Source organism: Aotus nancymaae, unplaced genomic scaffold (assembly GCF_030222135.1).
Source record: "Aotus nancymaae isolate 86718 unplaced genomic scaffold, 86718_ANA_hifiasm-v0.15.2.pri h1tg000089l, whole genome shotgun sequence".
NCBI lineage: Eukaryota > Metazoa > Chordata > Mammalia > Primates > Aotidae > Aotus > Aotus nancymaae.
Window position 1 is genome coordinate 7,299,014 of NW_026988504.1, and position 20,989 is coordinate 7,320,002.

Below are 20,989 nucleotides of genomic sequence, written 5' to 3' on the forward strand. Positions count from 1 at the left end.
GGCACCTGCCACCCCACCCAGCTAACATGAGGTTTCGCCATGTTGCCCAGGCTAGTCTCAAACTCCTTACCTCAAGCAATCCACCCACTTTAGCCTCCCAAAGTGCTGGGATTACAGGCATGAGCCACCATGCACAGTCACTACAGATTAATTGCTGTTTCTACTTCCTCCAACAACCAATGGGTATCATGATGACTACTGGCAGAAGCTGAGTACCGACCAGGCGTGGTGGCTCATGCCTGTAATCCCAGCACTTTCGGAGGCCAAGGCAGGTGGATCACCTGAGACCAGGAGTTTGAGATCAGCCTAATCAACATGGCAAAATCCCGTCTCTACTAAAAATACAAAAATTAAATGAGGTGTGGCGTGGTGGTGCGGGCCTATAACCCCAGTCCTTTTGGAGGCCGAGGTGGGCACATCACCTGAGGTAAAGAGTTTGAGACCAGCCTGGCTAATATGGCAAAACCCTATCTCTATTAAAAATATGAAAATTAGGCCAGGCGCAGTGGCTCATGCCTGTAATCCCAGCACTTTGGGAGGCTGAGGTGGGCAGATCATCTGAGATCAGGAGATTGAGACCAACATGGTGAAACCCCATCTCTACTAAAAATACAAAAAATTAGCCAGATGTGGTGGTGCACGTCTGTAATCCCAGCTACTCGGGAGGCTGAGGTGGGAGAATCACCTGAACCCGGGAGGCAGAGGTTGCGGTGAGCCGAGACTGCGCCATTGCACTCCAGCCTAGGCAACAAGAGAAAACTCCGTCTAAAAAAAAAAATTAGCAGGGTGTGATGGCACATGACTGTAATCCCAGCTACTGGGAAGGCTGAGGCAAGAGAATAGCTTGAACGCAGGAGGCAGAGGTTGCTCCAGCCTGGGCGACAGAGCAAGACTCCATCTCAAAAAACAAAATGTTAATGACAACTCGACAGGGAATATATCCTGATCCTTTTTTTTTTTTTTTTTTTTTGAGACACAGTCTCTGTTGCCCAGGCTGAAGTACAGTGGTGCAATCTCAGCTCACTGCAAGCTCCACCCCCCAGGTTCGAGCAAATCTCATGCCTCAGCCTCCCAAATAGCTAGGATTATAGGTGTACACCACCATGCCCAGCTAATTTTTGTATTTTTAGTAGAGACAGGGTTTCACCATGTTAGCCAGGCTGGTCTCAAACTCCTGACCTTAAGTGATCCGCCCACTTCAGCTTCCCAAAGTGCTGGGATTACAGGTGTGAGCCACCCCACCCAACCCTGATCAAAAATTAAAGGAAGGATTCAGCCAGGTGAAGTGGCTCACACCTGTAATCCAGCACTTTGAGAGGCCGAGGCAGGTGGATCACCTAAGGTCAGGGGTTCGAGACCAGCCTGGCCAACACGGCAAAATCCCGTCTCTACAAAAAATACAAAAATTACCTGGGTGTGGTGGCACATGCCTGTAGTCCCAGCTACTCGGGAGGCAGAAGCAGAGAACTGCTTAAGCCTGGGAAGCAGAGGTTGCAGTGAGCCAAGATCGCACCACTGCACTCCACTCTGGGAGACAGAGTGAAACTCCGTCTCAAAAACAAAAAACAAATATACACAAACTTTAACATGAATATGGAATCTTAAAAAGCCAGACATGGTCCTGATCTTAAACATTCTTTATTGAAATCTAACCACAATAAGATAGGATTCTGCAACTAGCACCAAAAAACCCCAGTCTCTGTTGACGATTATTTGTAGTGACCAAAGGCTCAAATGATGCTTCTCCGTAATCTCCTGTTTTCCATGTTAACCCTGCTAGCTACTTCTTTCCTTCCCCAACATATAACTCCTAAAAATAAACGTAGTCACTGTGGTCATAATTCATGGCTTATCAACTTAAATTTATTCTTTAAGTTTGAGAATAAAATGTTTTACCTTCAAAGAGAATACTGTAAGAGTATATGGGCTGTAGATTAGAATTCTAAATTATTTATATGTATATATGAGTATGCATATATTTCTTACAAGCTGCTAAAAATCTTTCCTTATTTTTGAAAATCTGATGGGTAAACTACTATCAGTTTTTTTTTTAATTTGATATTTATAAGGATATACATACATATTCTGACACCAAAACATGACCCAGAAAGCATACAACTTTGTAACAGTAACCACATTGGTGGGAGTTACTAAAAATGGCTTTTAGTTTAGACTGGGTGTGGTGTCTCAGGCCCAGCACTTTGGGAAGCAGAGGTGGGAGGACTGCTTGAGGCCAGAAGTTCGAGACCAGCCTGGCAACACAGTAAGACCCAACTTCACAAAACAACTTTAAAAATAAAAAACTAGTCAGGTGTGGTGGTACATGCATGCAGTACCAGCTAATTAGGAGGCTAAAGTGAGAGGATCATTTGAGCCCAGGAGTTCAAGGCTGCAGCGAGCTTTGATTACGTTACTGCATTCCAGCCTGGGTGACAGAGCCAGACCCTATCTCCAAAAAAGAAAGAAAAAAAAGCTTTAAAAAAATAAGGCCGGCCGGGCGCGGTGGCTCATGCCTGTAATCCCAGTACTCTGGGAGGCCAAGGAGGGTGGATCACCTGAGGTCGGGAGTTCAAGACCAGCCTGACTAACGTGGTGAAACCCAGTCTTACAAAAATAAAAAAATAAAATAAATAAAAATAAGGCCAAATAAAGCTATAATTGGTGGTAGGTAAATATTTGGATGGATCTGACACACTATATAGCTATAGAGATGTGACTTCCAAATCTTCTAAAGGGATCCTGATTTAGAACATTCTCTCTGGCAGAAAAAGCAAGCTCAGGGAGTATTATTCAGGCAAATAAAATAAGTGTCTAGCGAATTTCTAAGTGTGTCTGAACCTTTAAGGTAGTCTTTGATCCCACACTGGCCTTTAGTCAGAGTAAATACGGTATGATTTTATGGCTGCTATGAAACTCCTAGATGCATCTAATGAAACTCCCTACCGCATCTATGCACACACGCGCACAGACAACAACCCACAGTTCAAGTGCTATGGGCACTCAAGCAAGTCAGTGTTTATGGTGGGGGAGCCAATCACTGGCCAATTATTTCAGCCCACTTTTCAGTGGGGCTCACTGGAGCATTCTGACACCTGTGAGCTGCCCTGGCCCCAAGAACTAACGAGAGCCAGAAAGGGTATGCAACTAGTCCTGTGTGTCCCTAAGTCCCTTCTTTCTATAATTGTCCCCTTACCCTATGGGGCCTAGAGCTGGTGAAACTGAGGAAGGTTCATGTAAGGGTCACTCACATCGCTTGTGTCAGAGAATATTCGAGACTACTAAAAATTCCCATTCATTATTCCCCAAATCAAAGAATACCTTGACTTTATTCAAAGTTCTTCTGGCCAGGCATGGTGGCTCACGCCTGTAATCCCAGCACTTTGGAAGGCCAAGACAGGCAGATTACTTGAGGTCAGAAGTTTGAGACCAGCATGGCCAACATGGTGAAACCTTATCTCTACTAAAAACACAAAAATTAGCTGGGCATGGTGGCATGTGCCTGTAACCCCAGCTACTTGGGAAGCTGAGGTACTAGAATCGCTTGAACCCAAGAGGCAGAGGTTGCGGTGAGTCACGATCACACCACTGCACTTCAGCCTAGGCAACAGAGCGAGACCCTGTCTCAAAAACAAAACAAAAAAAACATAGTTTTTCTGTATGTAGCTAGCCTGGAAAACCTCCAGTTTTATGACACTTTAGTAATATGTTTAAACTAACATGTTCTTTGTACATTGTTTTCTGTACAACAAAGTATTTGGCCCTAAACTGAGTGGGTGCCCTATGCTGCTGCCCTGTGCGTGCCCTAGGAACTGAAGAATCTATTTTAGTGTGAAGAAATCTATTTAATGCAGCTAAAGAAGGCATTCGGTCAGGGCTGTCGAAGCAAGGAGCAACGCAACTGAAAGCAGTGACTAGGGCCCTGTTCAAATAACGGCTGAGAACAGTATCTACACTATCCTAAGTGCCAAGCACTGATTTAAGCACTTTACATAAATTAACTCATTTATTTCATCCTCTTAACAACCCCACGAGACAGGTAGTCTTCCTACTCTCAGGAAACTGATACAGAAAGAGGTAAGTCACTGCCCAAGACCTTACAACTAGTAACTGACAGAACTGGGCCTGAAATGCAGGTGGTATGACCCTGGAGTCAGTACTTTTAACCACCATGGTGACTGTTATCTAAGCATTTCTTAACTGAGTTAAAGGAAAATACAAGAGTAGCAGCAAATAAACCTCAGTGACTCTCTGAAAGCTGTTTAGAATATGTTGGAGAGTTTCGGACAGGCCATAACTACAATACCATAAAATAAGTTACTGAAATAAAAACAGAAATGTTCACTTTAGCATGCTCTACTGGATATTTAATATATATTTTTTATATTCATTCTAAAGTACTCTTACTTCAACAGTGAAACAGAGGTTAGTTTGTTTCTAATCAGAAAATACAAGTACTAGTCTCTAATTTTATGATATTTAGATGGTCAGATTCACACAAATCCTAAAGTGGCAGGCCACCAAATGCCTGGCACCTCTTTACAGTAAAAGCGAAATCAAAAAGATATAGTAAGGTTCTTACCAAAATTAATAAATGCTTAGATATAAGAACGACTATTAAAATTTCTAAGTCACAAAACACCTAAAGGTTTTTTTAGTCACAAAACATGCTAAAGTTTTTTATCAACATTTTCTTTACAGAACACAACTACTTCCCTTATGTGGGGGTAGATTTGCAAATAGGCCAAAATTTCATAGGAAGGTGGGACATGGACCTTCCCTATCATTAGAAGTCATTTTGTCAGGACTTATGGTGGCCATATGGTGTTTCAAATGCTAACAGAAAACAAGTGAGTCAACTTATGCACATGAGAAGCAAACTATGAATAAAGAATAAGGAAGGGGAGGAACCAGTTCAGTAAGTTCAGATACTACTTGATGATACTGTCACAGGCTGTCACAGGCCTCAGTATCTTCTTTATGTCCTAAATAAATTGAGCCACCAACAGGAAAAAAGGTCACCTCACAGAGAATGCTGTGAGATTTTTAAGTTGCTAGACTCCTTTCCATCTTGTCCTCCTCAGCTCTTGATACTGCTGTCAAATTCTACACACTGGCAAAGAAAAAAGGGGTGAAAGTTGAGGGATTTTATAGAGAAATAGTAAAAAGTTTGTTGTGATTACTTGAACTAATATAGTATAGCCATTGATATAATTTTAAATGCCTAAAACACATGGCCTGTCCTTAAAGAAATGCCCATGTGAACCTTAAAACAATCACAATACCTGAAGAATCACTGGATTACATTTCAGCAAGACAGCAATCTTCTCTTCCACCTCCCACCCACCCCAGAAGTAAATATGATTCATTTTATGAAAGCATTGGTAAAAACCTGCTTGTTCCCTGGAATGGATATTAAGTTGGAGACAAGGTAAAGTATAATTACCAACACCTAGGAGTCTCAAACTTGTTTTTTGAAGACATATTTCTTATCTCAAAACGCACCTCTGCAGACTTATAACATGGGGGCATTCACCTAGAATAGATATGCAGGGACTAAACCACTGAGAAAGCTGGGAAAAAGGCACCAAGGAGCTTTGTGCAAACCACAGGCTTTCCCACACTGAACCGTGGCTGCTAAGCCTTGGCAATAGGCCATGTGCTTGAAGCCCTCTCTATGGCAGAGGGACTCATATGCACTGTTTTTTTTATTAACTTCTTAAAAATTTGAGATATAATTCAGACAACATACAAACTCACCACTTTTAAGTGTACATTTCAGTGGTTTTTAGTGTATTCACCCATGTTATGTAACCTTCACTATATCTAATTCCAGAAAATTTCCATCACCCCCAAAATAACCCTGTACCTATTATCCCGTGCACTTTCTCCACAGGTATCTCCGTTGCCTACGCAGGTATTTTAAGATTGGCTAGGGTGAATCAATAGAGTATCTATATGGTAAGAAAACAAGAAGCAAAGAAAAAATAAATAAAACAAAAAAAGAAGAAAAAACAACAAAAAAAGAAAACAAGAAGCTACATTGTCCAGAGGGATACTAAACCTAAATTCTTGGCATTGTTAGCAATTAAGCTAATGTAATTTTTATATATTGGCTAAGAATAGCAGAGAAACTTACATTCAACATCCATCTTTACGTAACAATTAGCGTGCCCCAAATTCATCCAAGATGTTAAAAGAAGGGAAGACAATCTACTAGGATTAGCCATAACTGTCCATAGTTGCAATTTCAAAACACAAAAGATGCATATGGATAGTGGGAAAACCTCCTTTAGTATCAACATAGCTGGATTAAAAACAAAAACAAAAAACTTAATCATTAAGCAAATATTACCCAGTTTGGGAAAATAATCACTAGACCAGTCCACTAGTCAATGTAATGCAGCTTTAAATGCAACCTTACTGTCATCGCTCTTGGCCTGGAGTCTCTCCTCATGAGAAAGATGACCTTTAGGCAAAGGTCTGGCAGGAAAGCCTGCAGATGTGAGCTGCTCAGGTGGCTGCTGGACTCTAGTGACCTAAGCGTGCTCATGGCTTCTAAGACACACAGGAAAAAGACCTCACCTTTAGGCATCAGGGTGTTGAAAAGCGGGAGGACGTGTAGGTCCACGAGGGTATCTTGCTTTTGTGCACTTATCTGGGGTGCTATTTGCAGAGAAGGAGCTCCTTTATAGAGTGTGCCCAAGATGGATTTCTCTAAGTTGCTCTCAGAGTTGTCCAGCTGCCCTCACCAATAAGTCACAGTCTTTGTAGGATGATAGAAACCACCAGTCAAAGCAGATGCATATGGGTTGTGGGGAAGCCTTCTTTAGTATCTAACATAGCTGGATTAAAACAAAAAAACTTAACCATTAAGCAAATCTTGACTTTAATTAATAATTTAGATAATAGCAAATATCAACTAGGTGTTAAGCTTAAGAATCTACCCTTAGCAAGGGCACTTAACACTTGTTAATGGGGATTTTGTTGGATTAAGTAAAGTCTAAAATGAGCTCCTCATTTCTGTCCTGCAAGAAATTAGTTCTACTTGACAAACAAGTAAATAAGATCCAGAAATGTTTATTGGTGATTTAGCTTGTTCTCGCTGAGGTTGCTTAGTAACGCTTCCAATGACTTCTGTTGTGAAACAAGTAGTACTCCACTAATGCACGTGCGATTTTATTGCAATTCGCAATAATGACTTAAATACATGTTCATTTCCAGGGTTTTCCAAAATACAATCAGATGCAATCAAGTGACATGACTGACATTTATATAATACATAAACTGACAAAACTGCCTGAAAATAGTTATCTATGAAAGTATTACATTATCTTTGTTTAATTAGATGCCCAGGAAACCAGTCCTAAATTTAAATGATGCCTAGATAGATGAGGCTATAAAGTATTTATTCCTTATCTACCTATACGAAATCACCAAGTAGCCGAAAAACTCCTACAAACCTTCACTAAACTAGAATTTAATTTTCCTTTAACACGAGGGCATTAAGAAGTCTGAGAACTGGCTGCAGTGATCACAGTAGAAAGAATGAAAACATGATTTGTCTGTGAGGTATACTTCCTCTTAGGGGGTCAAAACAATGAGGTCACAAACTCGGATAGTTTAATATTTATTTATTTTTATATTTTCAAGCCAGAGTCTCACTCTGTTGCCCAGGCTGAAGCGCACCAGCATGATCTCAGCTCACTGCAACCTCCGCCTCCTGGGTTCAAGTGATTCTCCTGTCTCAGCCTCTGAGCAGCTGGGATTACAGGTATGTGCCACCACGCCCAGCTAATTTTTGTATTTTTAGTAGAGATGGGGTCTTGCCACCATGGCCAGGCTAGTCCTGAACTCCTGATGTCAAGTGTTCTGCCGACCTCAGCCTCCCAAAGTGTTGATATTACAGGCGTGAGTCACTGCGCCCAGCCAATTATTTATTTATTTTTGAGACAGTGTCTTGTTCTGTCACCCAGGCTGGAGTGCAGTAGTAGCACAATCTTGGTTCACTGCAGCCTAAATCTCCTGGGCTCAGGGATCCTCCTATCTCAGCCTCCTGAGTATCCAGGACCACAGGCACACACCACTATACTTGGCTCATTTTTTCCATTTTTAGTAGAGAGGAGGTCTTGCTATGTTGCCCAGGCTGGTCTCGAACTCCTGGGCTCACATAATCCTCCTGCCTCAGCCTCCCAAAGAGTTGGGATTAAAGTCATGAGCTACTACACCCAGCCGGATATTTCAGATGGTAGTTTTTCTGTGACCTTTCAACTATACATTTTTTTTTTTTTTTTTTTTTGAGACCGAGTCTTGCTGTGTTGCCAGGCTGGAGTGCAGTGGCGCAATCTCGGCTCACTGCAAACTCCGCCTCCTGGGTTCAAGTGATTCTTCCGCCTCAGCCTCCCAAGTAGCTGGGACCACAGGCGCGTGCCACCACACGCCTGTGTGTTTTGTATTTTTAGTAGAGACGGGGTTTCACCATATTGGCCAGAATGGTCTCGATCTCTTGACCTCGTGATCCACCCGTCTCGGCCTCCCAAAGTGCTGGGATTACAGGCATGAGCTACCACGCTCGGCTCAACTATACATTTTCAATAGTGTAACTGTTATACAGCAAAAAGCCAAAAGGTAGCTAAACTTGTAGATACATTTTGAGATGTGATTGCTACAAAAGTTCTCATTCTTAAATGTTTTTATAAAACTCTTCTAATATACAAGACAGTATATTATTGCAAATAAAGCTGGATTAAATTCATTCTTTGTCAAATGCAAAGACAAACTGTCTAGTAAAAGGAGGTCCCATGGTTCTTGTATTGGAAGAACATCAATACATATACATTATTGTTTTACTGACCGCTAAGCAAATACTTGGAGCTGTACAATAGAGGAACTTTTGACATACTATTTTCCTTTTTTTAAAGACGGGGTTTCACCATGTTAGTCAGGCTGGTCTTGAACTCCCAACCTCAGGTGATCTGCCCGCCTTGGCCTCCAAAGTGCTTGGATTACAGGCGTGAGCCACCACGCCCGGCCGACATACTATTTTCTAAAAGGGTTGGATTCTTCAAGCCCAGCACAAATGCCTGCTACACCAATTTGCTGAGGATTATTTCAAAGTTTCCCTTAAAGCAAGATTATTCAAGAGTTTAGAAAGAAAAAATACCAACAAAATTATCCTTCCAACTATGTTATAAATAATCCTCTTGGTTCAGGAAAAGGAGGGCTCAAATTCTAAGAACTTTAATTTCAGCACAAGAATAAAGGGCAAGAAAGGGAAACCAACGGGAAGGCAATTTTTGCTTTTGGTGTATTCAACTGTGTCTGCCAAGATTGCCATGATGGTGAGTGAGACTCAGTTATCACACAAATGTCTCTGGATTATCGCAAAGACTACAGCATGCTACGTAATTTCAAATAACATCAGGTATAAAAATATACAAAATTAATTAATGTATAATAAAGGCCAGGTGAGGTGGCTCACACCTGAGGTCACACCACTACACGCAAGCACGGGTGACAGAGGAGATCCTGTCTCAAAAAAAAAAAAATTTTTTTAAAGGTAAAAAATTTGATAGGCTTCTGGGCATGGTGGCTCACGCCTGTAATCCCAACACTTTAGGAAGCCAAAGTGGGCAGATCACAAGGTCAGGAGTTTGAGACCAGCCTGGCCAACAAAATGAAACCCTGTCTCTACTAAAAATATAAAAATTAGCCAGCCATGGTGGCGCGTGCCTGTAGTCCCAGCTACTTGGGAAGCTGAGGCAGGAGAACTGCTTGAACCCAGGAGAGGGCTGCAGTTATCAATTATTATTCCACTCTGTATGTCCATGTGTACCCACTGCTTAGCTCCCAAGCAGCTCAAATTTTTATAGCAAATTTACTAAAACCAAAATCAAAATGTTCCTGGCCCCTAACTCCCAAGAGCAATAAATGAATTCACCTTATGGGAGGGGGAAAAAATGCAGGTGTGGTGGCATGTGCCAGTAGTCCCAGCTACTCAGGAGGCTAAGGCAGGACTGCTTGAGCCCAGGAGTTCAAGTCCAGCCTGGGTAACATAGTGAGATCACATCTCTTTTTTTTTTTTTTTGGACAGAGTCTCACTCTGTCTGGAGTGCAGTGGCATAATCTTGGCTCACTGCAACCTCCGCCTCCTGGGTGCAAGCGATTCTCTTGCCTCAGCCTCGCAAGTAGCTGGGACTACAGGCACACGTCACCTGGCCCACGTAATTTTTTGTATTTTTAGTAGAGACAGGGTTTCCATGTTGGCCAAGTTGGTCTCAAACTCCTGACCTCAAGTGATCCACCCGCCTCAGCTGCTGAAAGTGCTGGGATTACAGGTGTGAGTAACCATGTCCTGCTGATGTCTCTTTTAAGACAGAAAAAAAAAAAAAAATCTGGGTATGGTGGCCTCCCAGCACTTTGGGAGGCCAAGGCCCATCAGTAGATTGGTTACTCCTGCTTGATCACAGGAGTTCAATACCAGCCTGGGCAACATGGCAAAACCCCATCTCTACAAAAAATACCAAAAATATGTATCCAGGTGCGCCTGTAGTCCCTGCTACTCAGGAGACTGAGGTGGGAGGATCACTTGACCCAGGGAGGTCAAGGCTGCAGTGAGCTGAGATCACAACATTGCACTCCAGCCTGGATGACAGAGACCTTAACTTAAACATATATATATATTAGAGCCACCAAGTGTGCTAGTTCCATCATATGTGTCCTCATGCTCCCTGCACCTCAGCCTTAGGATGAGTAGGGGATGAAGTTTTCTAAGTCATCACAGCTTCTGACTACCTAGTCTAGCAAGAAAGACAACTGATTTCTACCTCTGATTTTTGGAGATAAAAATATAAAAACACGGCCGGGTGCGGTGGCTCACGCCTGTAATCCCAGCACTTTGGGAGGCCGAGGCGGGTGGATCAAGAGGTCAGGAGTTCAAGACCAGCCTGACCAACATGGTGAAACCCCATTTCTACTAAAAATACAAAAACTAGCTAGGTGTGGTGGCGCGGGCCTGTAATCCCAGCTACTCAAGAGGCTGAAGCAGGAGAATTGCTTAAACCCGGAAGGCAGAAGTTGCAGTGAGCCAAGATCACGCCACTGCACTCCAGCCTGGGCAAGAGAGTGAGACTCCGTCTCAAAAAAATACACACACACACACACACACACACACACACACACACACACACATAAAAAAACACATACACATGAACAAAGAGATAAGAACATCTACGACCTGCCATCAAGCTTGGGTATTTCACCTACTCCTGCTGATTTCCTAAGACACCTCAAGAGCCAAGTCCCATTACTCTGTACCTATCCACAAGGAATGGAAAGGCAGGTTTTAAAGAAATAAGCATCAAGAGGACAAAGACTCAGATACTGACATTTACTCAGCTGTTCACTTGTTTCACCTGCCAGTTCAGAATAAGAAGGCCTTTCTAATACAGATTCCATACTATGCTCAATGACAGCACAACACAGAAACACAGGTTGCTGAAACCAAGACTGTCTTGATTCAAAATGTGTTTATTTTACTAAAAACCGTTACCTAAGCAACCAGAGATTATAAAGAAGTTGCAATTATGTGAAGTTTCCAGATTCGAAAATCAAGACTACACCATTCAACTGATCAGTAGTCTTTGAGCTACGAACATCTCACCAAAACCAAGATAATAAAGAAGTTCCAATTATGTGAAGTTTCCGGATTTGAAAATCAAGACTACACCATTCAACTGATCAGTAGTCTCTGAGCTACAAACATCTCACCAAAACCAATGGAAAGATTGCCAAAGATCTCCAGTAAGAAAGGACCAGGAAAGCAATGTCCGTATCACAGAAGGAACAGTTAACGTGTCAGACTGTAGTCAAGAAGCTTAAATTATTTCAGCCAACAACAGAGATTCCCACAAAGAAACCATACACTTCCTATAACCAATGTTCCCCAATTGCTGAACAGTTTCCCAAGGTCTTACTTCTACAACAAGCCAGAGTTCCTCCTGTCTACTTTGACTTCTTTCCACTCCAACAGATGATTATGCTCTTCGTTCACTGAACGAGCTGCTGTTCAATCCCCCAGGTTCCAAAACCTCTCGCAGGTGAGGATCCTTTTAAACATGCACATCACTCAGGAGCACATGGGGATGAAAGGCATTCAGAGCATCAGGGAAAATGGAAAGCAACATTTTGCTTAACAGGAAAAACCGCCCCTTATTCATCTTTCTTTCCCACCACCTAACTCTAGGGAATGCTTAAGGTGGCTTGAAGGAAACGAAGACAGCGACCTAAAAGCACACAGATGCAGACTTCCAGGAAGAGGTTTTCCCATCCTGCTGGACTCTTGTAGTGTCAGTATTTGGGCTTCCCTCTAATGCTACATTTCTTCTGAGCCTGCAGACATACTCGGAACCCATCACCTTCGGGCTCCCAGACTCAGGCTCCGCACAGCCCGCGAGGAAACGGTCATGGGCACGCACCGACACGTTTTCATCTTTGCATGTTTATCTACGTCGACTGTGAATTCAAGCAAGGGTGGCCCTCGTGGACAACCTACGAGCCTTGGGGACACAAAAGGCATCCTCTGCAAATTGCATGGAATCTCCTGACAGGACTTCACGCTAATCATCATTCATAGGTGGGTTCTGGGGCTGGGGCCCACGGAACTCGTCTCGGTTGTGTCTTGGACTTCTCACTGCCCCAAAGGAGCTTACTACTGTGGTTTTATGGTCTGAGGAACAGTTAGGCCTCGAAGGCCTGGCCTGGGGAGACTGCACTCTACATCTCGAGCTCCCGCCTTCCCCACTCGGCCGCCAGGACCGAGTTTCCCGCCCCACAACCCGACCAGAGGTTGGCGGCAGTTGTAGGCAGTTGGGACCGGCCCTAGCAGGTTGGAACCGGTCTGGGCCGGGCCGGAGGAGGAAGGGGGGGAGGAAGAGGCCGCCTCGCGCTCTCCCTGCGCGCGTGACTCACGCTGGCCGCTGACGTCAGGCGTGCGCGCGCGGCGGGGGGGGCTCTACGTACGTGTAGTGCTGCGGTTTCTCGGGCTGTGCCTGCAGCACCTGAGCGGTAGCGGCCGGGGGCGCCGAGGAAGCTGCGGAGCCGCCGGGCCCGGGGCCCTTCGACATGGTCCTGTCTTCCTGCCTCTTCGCCGCTCCCCTTTTATTATTCAGTCTGCGCGGTCCGCGCCGAGGACCCAGTGCGCCTGCGCCGCGCCACGAGAACGTGAAGACCCCCCACACGGCAGCAAGGGTTGCTGGGAGTTGTGGTTCTGTGTCCGGCTGGAATTTTACCGTCGGCAGAGGGTTGCTGGCAAAGCGCGGGACCACGATACCCAGGGATCCTTGCTGCCAACATCCCGGATGCTGAGGGCCTGCGACGGCTTCTGGGATTTGCAGTCCGGTCGCGTTTCTCTTTACCAGAGCGTTTTCAGTTTCATAGGGAAGCCTTTCCATGAAACTGAAGCTCCTGGAGGAGAAGAGGCCCAGAGCTAGGGAGGCCCTAGCGACTTCTGCGAAAGAATTCCGAGTATAATTTCACTGCCAACAGTGTCATAACTACCTTGCCTTTATACTTAGTACAGCTTGGGTCGGTCCTAATGCCAGCTCAGAGCAGTGCCTCCAAGCAGGGCGTAAGAATCTGTATTGTCAGTTCTTAGTTCTGGGCCCTGTGCTCCAGGCACCTGCAGTCCACCAGCAACCCCTTCATCCCTATGGCGGGTCTAACCTGAGAGGCACTGAGAACGCTTTGCTAAGGAGGAGTTACACCACGTGCTGCTCCAATTCCCGCGCCCTTGCCGAGGCGCTTCATTTACCTTTATCAACCTCGACACCTGGAATCCACGGCTTGTGTGCCTTCTCAACTCGACACCTGACCTGACCAACTTGTTTCCATACATTAAGGGCCGAGGACGAATTTAATCTCCTCCTAGAATAGCCTCTGAGGTACATTGACAAGTTCCAGGAGCGTTGAGAAGCATCACGGTGTCCAGAGGAAAGGCCTAGCTTTGAGTAGGGCATGCCCGTGTTTATCCGCTCTAGTTTTCTTTTCTGGACGTCAGCCTTTTTACTTGGGACATTATCTTTCCTCTCTCTGCTTCCCACCTGTCAAGCAGTTGTTAACTTCGTAAAATAAGCCAGATGCCCCAGATCTAGGCATTTGTTTCTGTGAGTTTTAGAATGTTCTCCACTGACACTTTTAACAGTTGTCATTTAACTTTGTTTTTCATACTGAATCTATTTCAAATCCACTTGTTTTGATTTATATTTTCTTAGATGGGATTATATTAGCAAATGATTATCTCATTAAAGAAACACATTCCAAATAACCTTAGGGGTGAAGGATGGTGGGGCTAATGGAAAATCGTTAATGTTTGAGTGACACATACTTATATAGCTCCAAGTTCCTTCACATCAGAAGCCAAATTACAGAGTTGTGAAACTGGTATTTCCTAAACAGGCTAAACCGTTTAGCCACTAGGGGCGTTTGAAAATGAAAAATTACAAAAGGACGAAAGTTATAGTATATTGCTTTAATCCTATGATTAAATGCAAGTTAATTGGTTTATATGTTAGCCGCAAAATACTTAAGTGTGATTTGACTGGAAAAATAAGAGCTGGCTGGGCACGGTGGCTCACGCCTGTAATCCCAGCACTTTGGGAGTCCGAGGCGGGCAGATCACGAGGTCATGAATTCGAGACCAGCCTGGCCAACATAATGAAACCCCATTTCTACTAAAAGTACAAAAATTAGCCGGTTGTGGTGGCACATGCCTGTAGGTCCAGTTACTCAGGAGGCTGAGGCAGGAGAATCGCTTGAACCCGGGAGACAGGTTGCAATGAGCAAGACCGAGCCCCATTGCACTCCAGCCTGGGTGACAAGAGTGAGACTCCGTCTCAAAGAGAAAAAAAAAAAATCCAGGCGCGGTGGCTCACGCCTGTAATCCCAGAATTTTGGGAGGCTGAGGCGGGCGGATCACCTGAGGTCAGGAGTTTGAGACCAGCCTGACCAATATGGTGAAACCCTGTCTTAAAAAAACTTTTTTTTTAATGAAGTTAAAAAAAAAAAAAGAGTTCACAGCACTATATTTTAAATAATAAATGTATACCATGAGCTTCAAAATAAGTATGTCCTGGTAGAATTGGGAGATGATATCATCCAAACTGCTTAATTTACAAAAGAGGAAACCGAAACCCAGAGAAGCTAAGAAACTTGCAAAAAATTACTCAGCGCGTTGTTGACAGAAGAGGAACCAGGACAGTAGCCTACAGGCTACATCACATTTGCTATTGGGTTTTTTTTTCTATTGTTTTCATTGTATAGACATTTTTGGTTCTTCCTCATTTCCTGTGTTGCTTGTGGTTCTTCCCTTGTACCAATTTGGAAAAAGTGAAACATACCTGTGTGACTACCAAGTAAGAGAGACAGCCTGTTTCACTAATTATCCTTAAATGGATAAATGTAAATCCATACTTTTTTCTCCAGGTGGCTTTAGTTTCTAATAATTAGCAAAACTGAAAAGAAAATGTCCATCCACAGGGAGGCATGGAAATGACAAGGTTCTGTATCACCTAGAAAAATCCTGGAGCACAAATCGGGAACCAATTTAGAAGCCCATTCCTCCTCCAGGCCATTTGAGCAGTCAAAAAAGAAAAGATGACAAGTTATTTTTCTGGTTGCATCCCACAGAATTTGACAGCCTCATATCTGTGTTTAAACAGTCCCGTTTCTTAACACAGGTCTGAGAACAAAGTATGAGAATCCCTAGGTTTCTCTTCTCAGCATGGCATGAATAAAATCATGTAATTTTTCCCTACCTCAAATTTTGAGTAAAAGGCAGAAATCAAAGTTGGTTATAACAGTAAATTTAGGTATATGATGATTAAATCATGTGCATGTTAAGATTAAGAAGGTTGAAACAATGACAGGAATTTGGTACCAGAGATTGAGATGAAGATGAGCTACTTTTACGAATTGTGCATTTTTTTCTCACTGTTTGATAGTTGACCATTGGTGTGGCAAGTAAATATTGAGATACTAATATTTGTACTTATGTACTGTAATTCTCTGACAGCCAGGCCTGGTGGCTCATGCTTGTAATCCTATCACTTTGGGATGCTGAGGCAGAAGGATTGCTTGAGTCTAGGAGGTCAAGGCTGCAGTGAGCTGTGGTCCCCACACCACTGGATTCTAGCCTGGGTGACAGGGCAAGACCCTGCTTCAAAAAAAAAAGTACCTTGGCCAGTCGCGGTGGCTCAGGCCTGTAATCCCAGCACTTTGGGAGGCTGAGGCAGACAGATCACCTGAGGTCAGGAGTGGTGGCACATGCCTGTAATCCCAGCTGCTTGGGAGGCTGAGGCAGGAGAATTGCTTGAACCCGGGAGGCAGAGGTTTCGGTAAGCCAAAAACATACCATTACATTCCAGTGTGGGCAAGAAGAGCAAAACTCTGCCTCAAAAAAAAAAAGAAAAAAATTATCTTAGTTGAAACCTGTATATACCTGTTTCTGCTCCTTTTTTTTTTTTAATAGTATAGAATATTTGTTGAACCAAGCATCAGAACTATAGAGTACAATGTCCAAGGCTCTATTTCAATTTTCTGGGCTTCGCTTGGCTAGTCTTAACCTTAAGCCTGCTTTGGTATTTTATATACTTGAGGCAACTGAGGAACATCTAAGACATTTACTTAGGCAAAGGTAGGGATTAGCATGTTTACACATTTGTCATCTTTCTTCAGAAGTAATACCTGTCAGGATATGCTATTAAACAAAAGGGCACATATTTAGTTTAGTTATCTTTCGTTTTTTCTTTATGGACATGCAAATACTATAGTAGGACTATTTCCTTTTTGGCTGTAGTCATTTCATTCAGTTGAATTACATGAGTCAAGTAACATGTTGCTTAATAGGTTACTTCTTGTTTAAGCATATTAAAATCAGAAAATATTTTGTGACAGCTTAAAAACTTAGGAAAGTTCCTCTAAAATAATTTATTAACATGTTTCTTTGTATCTATTATTTACCCCTTCCCACCCAACCAAAGGATCTGCTTTTGGTTAAAAATGTATGTGCATGATATATGAAATACTTGATAATATAACATCATTTACTGGATTCTAATTCTCACACTACATACTTAACGATCTAAACATTATTAAAAGTAAATAATCCAGCGAACACATTTTATTTTACATCGGAAAATATTTACAAAAATTTTGTTAAAGTAGCCTCTCCGCGTGCATTACTTTCGCTTGATGCCTGTAAGTTTAGAGTCCTGCTCATCCTGATAGAGACCAATGCAATTCATTTGCATTGACTTTCTATTGTAGAGCTTTGGAACCAAGGGAAGGATCCAAACATAGCTCCATTTTATCCAATCAGAAGAGCCGCTTAGTGCTAAACTGTGATTCGTCCATTCCTCTTTGCATCTAGCCAATCATTAGGCCACTTTAACAGCCAATCAGCAGCCCAGATATGCACCAATCAAGGAACAGAGCCGAAGCACGGCCTTTGTGTCGGGGGATGTCAGCGCGTCGGCGAAAGCGCCCACCAATAGAAAAAGTCGTTGGTGTATGCAAATAAGGGTTTTATGACGCAGAGACGCAGCGTGAAGCGTGGGTATAAAAACGGATGCGTCGAGGGGGCTTGGAGCGCAGAGCGGTTTGGCCGTTCGTTCGGTTAGTGTCGTTTCTTCGCTTGTCGACTGCTGCTCTCCATCAGGTAGCAGAACCGGAGCGGTGGTCGGAGAAGTGGCCTAAAACTTCGGCGTTGGGTAAGCGTTTGTGGGTTTACCCGCGATTTCAGGTTCTGCCAGCCGTTAGCGTCGCGGGCTGCGACCGTTGGGAGCCGAGCGGCGGGGCTGCTGGGGCCACTGGCGTCGGGTCCGGTATGGGGCCGGGAGGTTTCCCGTTGGGGTTTGGTTCCGGAACCGCGTCCCCGCCTTCTTCCCGGCGGTGATTCAGAGGCCCGGACGCTGGGTTCCGGGCAGTCGGGCCTCCGCCCGTCGAGGGAGGGAAGTGACTCCTCCCCGCGCCCCCCCTTTCCCGAGGGAGGCTGCCGCTTCTCGCAGCCTGAGTCATTAGGGGAGGGGGAGGAGGTGACGGCCCTCGGCCATCTGCCGCCGCGAGCTGGGGCGCGGGGAGGCGGGAGTCCAGGCGGAGAGGCCGGGGCCTGTTGCTTCCCCTCGCTGCCCCGGGGGACGACCTAGGGGGCGACCTGGGAGAGCGCGGCCGCCTTTATTTCCAGGTGTCTTTTCCAGGTAAAAGAAAATGGCCCGAACCAAGCAGACTGCTCGTAAATCCACTGGTGGGAAAGCCCCCCGCAAACAGCTGGCCACGAAAGCCGCCCGGAAAAGCGCCCCCTCTACCGGCGGGGTGAAGAAACCTCATCGCTACAGGTAGGCCGGGCGGGGAAACAATGGCCCGACGGCGGCCGGCTTTGTGCGGCGGCGCCCGCTCACCCGTCCCCTGTTCGCTGCAGGCCCGGGACTGTAGCGCTTCGAGAGATTCGTCGTTACCAGAAGTCGACCGAACTGCTCATCCGGAAGCTACCTTTCCAGAGGTTGGTGAGGGAGATCGCGCAGGATTTCAAAACCGACCTGAGGTTTCAGAGCGCTGCCATCGGTGCGCTGCAGGTAACAAGACAAAGACCTGGGGCCGGGGAAGGGCTGGGCAGTTTCTGCTCTCCAAGGGACATTAATAGTGTGGCTCTTGTCCTCAACAGGAGGCTAGTGAAGCGTACCTGGTGGGTCTGTTCGAAGATACTAACCTGTGTGCCATCCACGCTAAGAGAGTCACCATCATGCCCAAAGACATCCAGTTGGCTCGCCGGATACGGGGGGAGAGAGCTTAAGTGAAGGCAGTTTTTATGGCGTTTTGTAGTAAATTCTGTAAAATACTTTGGTTTAATTTGTGACTTTTTTTGTAAGAAATTGTTTATAATATGTTGCATTTGTACTTAAGTCATTCCATCTTTCACTCAGGATGAATGCGAAAAGTGACTGTTCACAGACCTCAGTGATGTGAGCACTGTTGCTCAGGAGTGACAAGTTGCTAATATGCAGAAGGGATGGGTGATATTTCTTGCTTCTCATGATGCATGTTTCTGTATGTTAATGACTTGTTGGGTAGCTATTAAGGTACTAGAATTGATAAATGTGTACAGGGTCCTTTTGCAATAAAACTGGTTATGACTTGATCCAAGTGTTTAACAATTGGGGCTGTTAAGTCTGACCATACATCACTGTGATAGAATGTGGGCTTTTTCAAGGGTGAAGATACAAGTCTTAACCACAGTGTAACTTACAGTTTCCTTTAAAAAAAAAAAAAAAAAAGTAAACCTGGCAGCTATAGAATACACTATGTGCATTTATAATAGCTATTTTATATATTGTAGTGTCAACATTTTTAAATTAAATGTTTTACATTCACAAGTGGTGGGGAGTCTTGTCATTAAGGTGTGTGTAATTTAGAGTCCAGTTGGTTTTCTTCTGACTGCACTTGTTTTCATAGTAGTAAAATGCTATGCGCATTTATACCTTGCATAAGTCCTCATTCTACCACATGTGAACTAACCCTCTAGCTGATAATGCAAACACTAACGGGGGATTTTATTTATAAGGGCTCTAGAATAAAATGAGTTATTCACACCAGCAGCATCTGTTAACTAATATTCTGAACTAGTTAGTGCAGCTTTTCATTGTGTTGTGGTTGGTCTCTTAACTAGGTTGAGTTTTTTTCTCCTCTGCTAAGAGGAAACAATACCGAAGTTTGTTCTTGTTTTTTTTTCCGGCATTTGTATTATAAAAACCTGGTGTCGGGAGGGGCACAAAGCTCCAGCCCGCTGAACCTCTGCCAGTTAAGATGGTGTTGGGTTAGGTTACATCTGGTTACTGTCCTGAGAAAATCACTTCTTTTATAGAGATGGCCTTCCAAGTGGTTTTAAAATTTATTCTCCTATTGAAGTTTTTAGGTCAATTGTGTATGTTGACTAAATTTACAAATAAACTTCTTTATCCAACTAAGTGTCAAAAACCTAAATTGAATGTACTAAGCTTTCACACATCCCATTATCTAGGTCCTTGTATACTAATGTTTGAGCTTAGATAATTTCAGGTTTTGCTTGGTAGACAAAGGAACCTTTTATTTACAAAGATGCTGTAGAAAGCATGTCAAGAGCTGCTTCATTAAAATGCCATAATGCTGTATTTGCAGTGTGGGCTAAGAAAGTATATTAAGCTTTCCCTCACCCCCGTTACCGTGGTATAGATAGAAGTCCACAGGTGTGGAACTTAGTCTAAACCACTTTTTCATATGAAGCTAGTTTTCTTGTGCAATGATGGCCACTAGTAAAGCATAGTATGTGAATGTCAGCAAGACTGCATGAGAGCCAGCAGTCATCAAAGCATTCTGTGGTTGAAGCTAGTAACTGCTTAAAGTTCTGCCCATTAAAATCGTTTTCTAAAAAGTTTGGGTTAATTTCAAATGTAAGACTTGAGAGGGAAGATAAGAGTAGGTATCTTTCAGGTCTTGATCCTGAAGGTCTATAAAGAACACAGCACAACGAACAGCTTTTCTAGAGAGTTGCTAGCTCTGGAACGATTCCTAAAGTGTGCTCCCTGCTTCAGAAGGAACTGAATATCAGATGTTGGAATGCTCTGGAGCATCTGGGAGTGTCTGGAAATAATTACAGAAACCTAGCTGCGGTGATGAGTTAGCTTGTTTAATACCTGGGACAACCCAGTGGGCGACACCAGTAAACCACCTGCAGGCTGGCATAGAAGATTCTTGGATTATAATCTGTAACGACTTGCACATTTTTACACTTTGCTGGAGCACTCAACCCAGAAGGCAAAGATAGCTTTTGGTTGTAGGAAGCTGCCTGTATGGGAAGGGCAAGGGAGCAGAGAAAAGCAAAAGTTGGAGCTGTTTCAGGTATCCTGTGTCCTTGATGGATGAGACTAAAATAAAGTTTTTGAAGTTAAGATTTTTCTCATTTGGT

At 43.9% G+C, this 20,989-nt stretch overlaps 2 protein-coding genes across 2 annotated transcripts in view; one reads left to right on the top strand and one right to left on the bottom strand.

Moving 5' to 3' along the window:
• Positions 1–13,121, bottom strand: part of UNK (unk zinc finger) — a 39,269-nt gene extending 26,148 nt beyond the window's left edge. Inside the window, exon 1 of the mRNA XM_012453695.2 lies at positions 13,018–13,121. Coding sequence (XP_012309118.1) covers positions 13,018–13,121 — 104 coding nt within the window. The remainder of the gene's footprint in view (positions 1–13,017) is intronic.
• Positions 13,122–17,624: 4,503 nt separating this feature from the next.
• On the top strand, positions 17,625–20,008 carry LOC105718116 (histone H3.3A). The gene is made up of 4 exons (XM_012453696.3): positions 17,625–17,762; positions 18,249–18,386; positions 18,470–18,623; positions 18,713–20,008. The coding sequence occupies exons 2-4, from the start codon at positions 18,259–18,261 to the stop codon at positions 18,839–18,841; spliced, it is 411 nt and encodes a 136-aa protein (XP_012309119.2). The 5' UTR covers positions 17,625–17,762; positions 18,249–18,258; the 3' UTR covers positions 18,842–20,008.
• The last annotated feature ends 981 nt before the right edge of the window (positions 20,009–20,989 follow it).

Excerpts from the sequence above, each read along its gene's own strand:
- LOC105718116 (XM_012453696.3), top strand. The coding sequence starts at position 18,259 with ATGGCCCGAACCAAGCAGACTGCTCGTAAATCCACTGGTGGGAAAGCC. Across the intron at positions 18,387-18,469 it reads AAGAAACCTCATCGCTACAG|GCCCGGGACTGTAGCGCTTC; the intron begins GTAGGCCGGGCG and ends TGTTCGCTGCAG. Across the intron at positions 18,624-18,712 it reads CTGCCATCGGTGCGCTGCAG|GAGGCTAGTGAAGCGTACCT; the intron begins GTAACAAGACAA and ends TGTCCTCAACAG.